The 7814-nt window shown below is 35.4% G+C and overlaps 1 protein-coding gene across 6 annotated transcripts in view; it reads left to right on the top strand.

The window, feature by feature from the left end:
* PC (pyruvate carboxylase) overlaps positions 1–7814 on the top strand; it is a 318614-nt gene that overhangs the window by 295713 nt on the left and 15087 nt on the right. For all 6 annotated transcript variants that reach the window (XM_072423070.1, XM_072423066.1, XM_072423072.1 and 3 more), the window contains 2 exons: positions 4411–4590; positions 5173–5418. In XM_072423070.1, coding sequence (XP_072279171.1) covers positions 4411–4590; positions 5173–5418 — 426 coding nt within the window. The remainder of the gene's footprint in view (positions 1–4410; positions 4591–5172; positions 5419–7814) is intronic.

Genomic DNA, 7814 nt, shown 5'->3' with positions numbered 1-7814 from the left:
TACATATCTCCCATCCTATTGTGTGTGAAATTCCCCCACCTACTAGATTGTAAGCTCTTCGGGGCAGGGTCCTCTCCTCCTGTATCATTGTCTGTATTAGTCTGTCATTTGCAATCCCTATTTAATGTACATTGCTGCGTAATATGTTGGCGCCATATAAATCCTGTTTATTAATAATAATAATATTAATAAAATGTTTTTTCTTTCTCATTCAGAGAGGAGTTAGTGAATATATAGAGGTTTTATTCATCTGGCATTCTGCAGTTTTGCTTAGTATCCTTCTTTAGTAGGGGTGCCTTTTTCAGATAAAGTTCAAAACATTTTAAAGTGGAACTAAATGTCAAAAAATTAATGGCAATGCCAAAAGCAATGTCCCATCTGCAATAAAATAAACATAACTGCTTAATCACAGTTTTTTACATGCACACATGAGTTTTCACTCCCTGCAGCCCCAGGGCTTGGCAGGATACCTGGAATATCCTGGCATCCTGTACTTTATTTGTAAAAAGTAGATTGTGAACAGGCAGGTAAGCATTTCCTGCCCACACATAATTTTGAAGTGTGAAACTATGGTTCCACAATATTATATGCAATATGTGTCAAATAACATATGCTAGGGTGTGACTGAAGAGATAGCTGTCTGGACAAGAACAGTGGCAGCTGCCAGCTGCAAGCCTAACCCTGTATCTGAAGAATCAGATTTATTTATGTAATCTGATCTCCTACTTAACCCTTTTTTCTAGGATTCCATGCCACAATCTTTTTTGTTTTTTTCTGAGATGTCCTCACGAGAATAAAATGCTAAGGATTTCTTGGGTTAATATTGATATTACAGGAGAAGGGCGTGAAACCTATGATTGCTTGCTCTCTGCCCCTTTCAGACACTGGGAAATCATGAGGAAGGGTCTCCTCTCACTGGATACCCATTTTGTTAGTACCTCTTGCTTGCTATATCCCTCTGAACCCCGGTTGGTGGGGGCACAGCTGGTTTCCTCTTCTGCATTTTGCAGAACCCTTAGATTTTATCACCCTTCACCAGTCCTAGCCTGGTCCACAGGTTCTATTTCTACTACTGTTACACTCACATTCCAGTTTAATAACACCACATTGGACCTAGGGAGCTTGTTCATCTCTGCTTTTATATCTCTTTCCCTCTATGCCTTCCTCTTCCCTTTGTTGATTTTTGTGTTTCATTGTCTTCAATCCACATAAACAAAAAGACATAAACCCTGGAAATACGCTAAACTGAAGACATGAGAAAGAGAATTTTTTCCTCTCCTTTTTCATCTTTGTTTGAATGGACCCTCACATAGCTAACTTGTTTGTCTTATTATTGATTTGTTATTCTACAGAGCCCTGTTTTTAATATGTTGATGTTATATATGACCTCTCAAGTGACCAACATTTGTTTCCCCCTTTGGTTCTCTTGTGTTCCATATTGTTTCCTCTATCATTTTGTGCTTTGTCCGTACCACTTTCTTTATAATATGAGTTTGTTTAATAAAAATTACAATTTAAAATAAAAATAATTGCATGGGATCTCCTGGTTTGCATTATTCTGGATGAACCACTGTCAAGTTATCCAATTGGATAACCCAGTATTTGAAACTAACAGCCAGACCATCATAGCACTTGGACTCCAGGATACCAATGTTCTCTTTAATATAGGGTGATTTAGGCCCCAAAATTCTGGCGGAACACAGAACAAGTTTGACTTCACTTCATGAAATGCTCTGACCCCTCTTTTGAAACGTTACTTACACATTTTTCCATCTAAAATCTGCATACTATTTTGCAAGTTTAAAGCAAAAAACATAACTCTGGAATGGCCAATGAGAGTATAGTATAAAGGTCTGATTTATATGCTTGGCAAGGCTTTAATGTTGCTTCCTGATCATTCAGATCTTCTGTTTCAGATAACAGCCTTGTACCCTGCTTCTCAGTTACTGGTTACAAATGAAAGGACTATGTTTCTCTAAACATGGTATTACTGTCAATATTCTTCTAAATGGAAAGACAAACCAAAAACAGTACATACATATGCATTTTATCAAACATTTATAAATGTAACAAAGAATATTAGTGAGGAAAATCAATATAAATACATTTTCAATCAAGCAATTACAGATGCAACTGAATACAGTTAGGAATCTGGCTGGTATCTAAAGATAATATTTGCATTTTTCCTTTAGTGAACATTCATTTAAGGAGATATAAAAGGTTCAAATCACTCAGCGTTGATAATATATTCCAAAACTACTTGGCCTCAGTGATTCTTGTAATTCAGATCCTTCAGCCTTATGTACTTAATTCAACATCATCTATGTACTGTTGAAATCTGGCAAAGCTCACTTCAAAGGATATTTTTTGGGCATATTATCAAAGCAAGTCCAAGGAGAGGTCCAAATTCCAAATGCTTGATTGACATGATTTTTATTCCTCCTGACCTATTTTCGGTTATGTGCATTATACATGTCCCCAAGCCATATTGTAATAGACATTGATTTTGCCATTGGGATCATTCATAAATAAATGTGCATCATCATGGGTAATCATTAGCAAATAAAGCCTAAACGATACATGTTGAATTAAGGTATATAATAATTGATAGTTCTAAAGCTGTGAGTATCTCTCACTGACTTTTATTGTTACTATGCAGTTCAGAATAATAGCAGTGTGTTGAAAAAAGAGAATAAAGCTCAAAATCCTTATAATAACATTTATAACCATACATGCAAATGCATTGGGAACACTGAACCTTCTATTCTAAATCAATACATGTGCAATATTTGTATGAGTAACAAGTTTGTGTTATTCCATTACATAAATTGAAGAAAATGAAATATTAGACTGTTTAAACAAATAGCAGTGTAGAGTTTAAATTAGTGAGGTAATTGATTCTGTGAAAAAAACAGATGTCAATAACAGCCCTTGTTTAAAGAAGGAAGGCAGGCAGCAAATGTTTGTACATGCTTGTTATAGTGCTTTTCTTTCTGAAGTAAAATGGGCCATTCCAGACATTGTTCAGAAAAACAGTCTATTTTGATTGAAAAGTTGATGAGAGGGAAAAAAACACATGGAGAAGTGCAGAAAATAATAAGCTGATCAGCTAAAATGATCTCAAATTATTTAAAATTGCAAGTGTAATGTGGAAGAAAATGATAAACTATCATTCGAATGGATAGAAGAATAGCCAAAATGGTAAAGCCAACGGCAGAGCCAATGATCAGCATCATGGACATGAAAGAAGGTCTAAAGTTACCTGTGAGTACTGTTACAATGCCTATGTGAAGCCAAGCTATCGTCAAGAAGCCCCAAAAAAGTCAGAATTTTGAAAACAAATGACACGTGCTGAAGAGGTTACAGTTTACAGAACACATTGACTGGCCTAAAGTTATGTGGCAAAATGTTTTGTGGACCAATAAAAGCAAGATTTGTTTTTTGTTTTTTTTTTTGGGGGGGGGGGGTCTAAGGGCCCCAGACAGTTTGTCAGATGACACCCAAACACTGAATTCATGCCACAGTACACTGAAGGCAGTGAAGCATGGTGGTGCAAGCATCATGTTATTGGATTGTTTCTCATACTATGGTGTTGACCCTATTGCATACAAGGAATCATAAATCAGTTTGAATACATCAAAATATTTCAAGAGGTCATGTTGCCTTATGACGAAGAGGAAATTTTTCTTGAAATGGGTGTTTCAACAAGACAAAAACCCTAACACACCAGTAAAAGAGCAATGTCTTGGTTCCAGACCATCAAGATCGACATTATGGAATGGCCAGTCTGATCTTCGGACCTGTTCACAGGTGCCAGAAATAGTTTGACTCCATGCAACACAGATGTGCAGCCATTCTCAGGGTTATGCAACTAAATATTAGTTCAGTGATTCAAAGGAAAGCAAACTCTTGAAACGTTTTTTAGTTTTTGCAGTGAATGTTTGAGATTGTGGAATCCAGCCACTGCTATTTTTGGAGCAACCTAATATTTTTACTTTCTGTAAAGGAACAACAACATTTGATACATTTTTCTTTATGTTTAAATTTGGAATAGAATGTGTGATTTCGAATGAATTTGCATGGTATGGAAATGAAAGCTATTATAAGAGTTTTGAGCTTCATTTACATGTTTTAATACACTGTTGTTATTCTGAACACAACTTTATATCTCACATATGTATACCTGCTCTATCTGGTTATATATCAACTGCATATGTTAAATACTAAAACCAGTGTTTATTGTTTTTAAATCTTTACATTTAGATTTAATGTTTGTGCTACAAATGCTTTCCTTTTTTTATGCAAAAAATATTTCAGTATTGACTGCAATATGACACTTTAAACAATTTAAAGTATATTTTGGAACATAATAAAACCTAAAGTATCAAAATTAATTCACTATTTTTTTAGGTAACTCCTTCCTCCAAAATTGTTGGAGACCTGGCACAATTTATGGTACACAACGGACTCTCACGTGAACAAGTGGAAACTATGGCAGATGAATTATCCTTCCCATTGTCTGTAGTGGAATACTTGCAAGGCTATGTTGGAATTCCATATGGCGGCTTCCCAGAACCTTTACAATCCAAGGTAAAGACTTAACTCCTTTTTTATGAATCACTTTGCCATAACAAAATATAACAACTAAGGTTAAAACCATTAACAATTTAAAAAAAAATATTTTCATAATGTAAATTATGCTTTATAGTAATCCATTAGTCTATAGGAATTTACTTTTTTCTGACTATAATAAACTGCTAAAATTTGGTCTAATCCAACCAAAGGTTTATGCATCTGAAATCTGAAAACATCGAAACCATTGATTTGTGAAGTAAGTAACACTGATGATCTCATTACAATAGAATTTGGCAATGGATAGAGATCTATAAGGCAGCAACTACCATCATAATTGTCACAGTTGGGGAAACTATAAGGCAGCAACTACCATCATAATTGTCACAGTTGGGGAAACTTGAGCACACCAGGGTGAGCAGGATGATGCACTGCAGACACAGAGGAATACTGCAACAGCACAAGGAAACAGGCAGGAAAACACCAGACTAAAAAGCAGTTGCATGGCGTTCAAAGTCAACCATAGCCAATTCTAGAAAGAGCTTCACTTTTTAGGCAACTTGAGTAATTAAAAATGGAAACAACACTTTGTCCCCATAGGTTTTGAAGGACTTGCCACGTATTGAGGGAAGACCTGGAGCTACATTGCCGTCAATGGACTTTGCCAAACTAGAAGATGGACTGCGTAGCAAATATGATGATATAACACCAGAAGATATCATGTCTGCTGCTATGTATCCCAAGGTGTTTGAGGAATACAAGGAGTTTAGCACTCAATTTGGTCCTGTTGAATGTTTGAACACTCGCCTCTTCCTAGAGGGTCCCAAAATAGCAGAGGAGTTTGAGGTATGTGATTCTGTAAAAGTATTGTAACATAGGATGTCAGTAAAAAGATATCTATACATAGCTAACAAACAGTTAACAGTTTTCGTACAGCAACAGATATTACAACTTTTTCACAAAAAAAATAAAAAGAAACATACTTGTGTACATTCTACTTTCATGGTAATCCTTTTGTGATAACTGTTACAGTGAGCAATGTGCTTATGGCAGCTTCTAACTGATCCTTCAAGCATTTAAATGGCATCCTTGCCTGACCCCGTGTACAGTACAGCACTATGACAACTAAATAAAGACTAAGATGCTTTTGGCTGGAAATTTAGATTTTTTATTTGTATACCAATGTGTATATAGGAATTATTGAGCATGTAGGATTAGCAGACTTCTTAAAGATGTCATAACAGATGGGTAAAAACCAGCTACTGTATTGATGAAAATCAACAAGCTAAAATTAAAACATATGTGGCTCACAGCTAATGTTACAAAATCTATAAAGAACAAGAGAAGGGCATTCTAAAAATTTAAAAATAAAGGATCACCTTTATCATTTGAAAATTATAATGAATATACGAAAAGATGTAAAAAGGAAATCAAATGTGCAATACCTCAAAAAAAAAAGACAGATTGCGATAGAAAGTAAGGCAAACCCCATTTTTTTAAATAAATATATTACTAGCAAAAAGATCAGATCTGATCATGTAGTCCCCCTCAAGAATGTCTCGGGGTTGGTAACTGGGTATGAAGAAAAGGCAGGTCTACTAAGCACTTTTTCTACCTCTTTGTACACAAATAAAAATGGCAAAGCTAAAGTCCAAAGTGCAAAAAGCAATGTCACCAATTTAAACAAGCCGCAGTAGCTCAAAATTGATATTACTGAGAAACAGTTAGATAATATTAAGGTTGATAAAGCACCAGGGTCTGATGGATTACTTCCACGTTTCCCCAAGGAGCAGAGCTCAGGCCAATGTGGTGTACCTATCTTTAAAAAGAGACCAAAGTCATTATCAAGTAACTACAGACCAGTAAGTTTAACTTCTATAGTTGGAAAGATCATACGGAATTTGATAAAGAACCACATAGAAGAGCTTCTGGTAGAAATAATATTATAAGTGATAGTCAGCATGCATTCAAGAAAGACCGAAGTTGTCATAGAAATTTACTTTCTTTTGAGGAAGTAAGTAAACCGGTAGACAGTCGGGTAGCAGTTGATATAGTGTACTTGGACGTTGCAAAAGCATTTGACACAGTACCCCACAGACGGTTAATATGCAAATTAGGGTTTATAGGTTTTCAAAATGTAATCTATAAATAGATAGGGAACTGGCCTAAAGAGCACATCCAGAGAGTAGTGATTAATGATTCATACTCTGAATGATTTAAGGTTATTGGTGGTGTACTCCAGGGTTCAGTTTTAGAAAAGTTCAGACTTTTACTGATATATAGTTTGCAGATGACACCAAGCTATGTATTGGAAGTTCATACAGGATATTCATAATCTACAAGCAGATCTGGATGTATCGTTTGATTAGGCAGCAAAGTGGAAAATGACATTTAATATTGATAAATGTAAAGTTATGCACTTGAGGGCTGACAACATACATGTGTCATACTGTTTAGAGGGAGTACAGTTGGAGGAGTAAAAAATGAAAAAGGATCTGGTATTTTGGTAGATTATAAATAAAAAAAAATAGCATGCAGAACCAAGCTGCAATATCTAAAGCTAGCAAAATACTTTCTTGTTTTAAAAGAGGAATAGACTACAGAGATCAAGACATAATCATGTCCCTGTACAAAGCATTGGTCAGACCCTAAATAGAATATGCAGCCGAATTTTGGGCACCAGTTCACAAAAGGGATATTGTAAATTTGGAAAAAGTGCAGAGAAGGGCAACTAAAGTAATAAAAGCGATGGAGGAGCTCAGATATGAGGAAGGATTGAATTAAATCTTTTCTCCCTTGAGAAGAGACATTTAAGGGGAGATATGATCACACTATATGAATACTGTATAAATGGTCCATTTAGAGAACTTGCTATTCAATTATTATTGTTCACTTTAGGGTTTACAAAAAACAAGGGGCACTCTTTGCTTTTGGAGGAAAATAAATTCAATCTCTGTAAGGTATTAAGTAAGTAAGGTATTTCTTCACTGTAAGATATGTGGAATAGGCTCCCTCACGAAGTAGTTTTAGCAAGTACTGTAGATTCCTTTATGAAAAAGCTGGATGCTTTTGTAGAAGCACAGAATATAAATGGGTACTACATTTTTAAAGTAGCGACTACAGAGACTGTTGATATAGAGAACATCTGATTGCCTTACAGGACCAGGAAGATTTTTTCCCCCCTGTCAGAGCAAATTAAATCAGTGTTTGTTTTGTTTTGCCTTCCTCTAGATCAACTATAT

Source organism: Pyxicephalus adspersus, chromosome 9 (genome assembly GCF_032062135.1).
Source record: "Pyxicephalus adspersus chromosome 9, UCB_Pads_2.0, whole genome shotgun sequence".
Taxonomy (NCBI): Eukaryota; Metazoa; Chordata; class Amphibia; order Anura; family Pyxicephalidae; genus Pyxicephalus; species Pyxicephalus adspersus.
The sequence above is the reverse complement of the archived record's forward strand: the minus strand, read 5'-3'. Positions and strand labels throughout refer to the sequence as shown.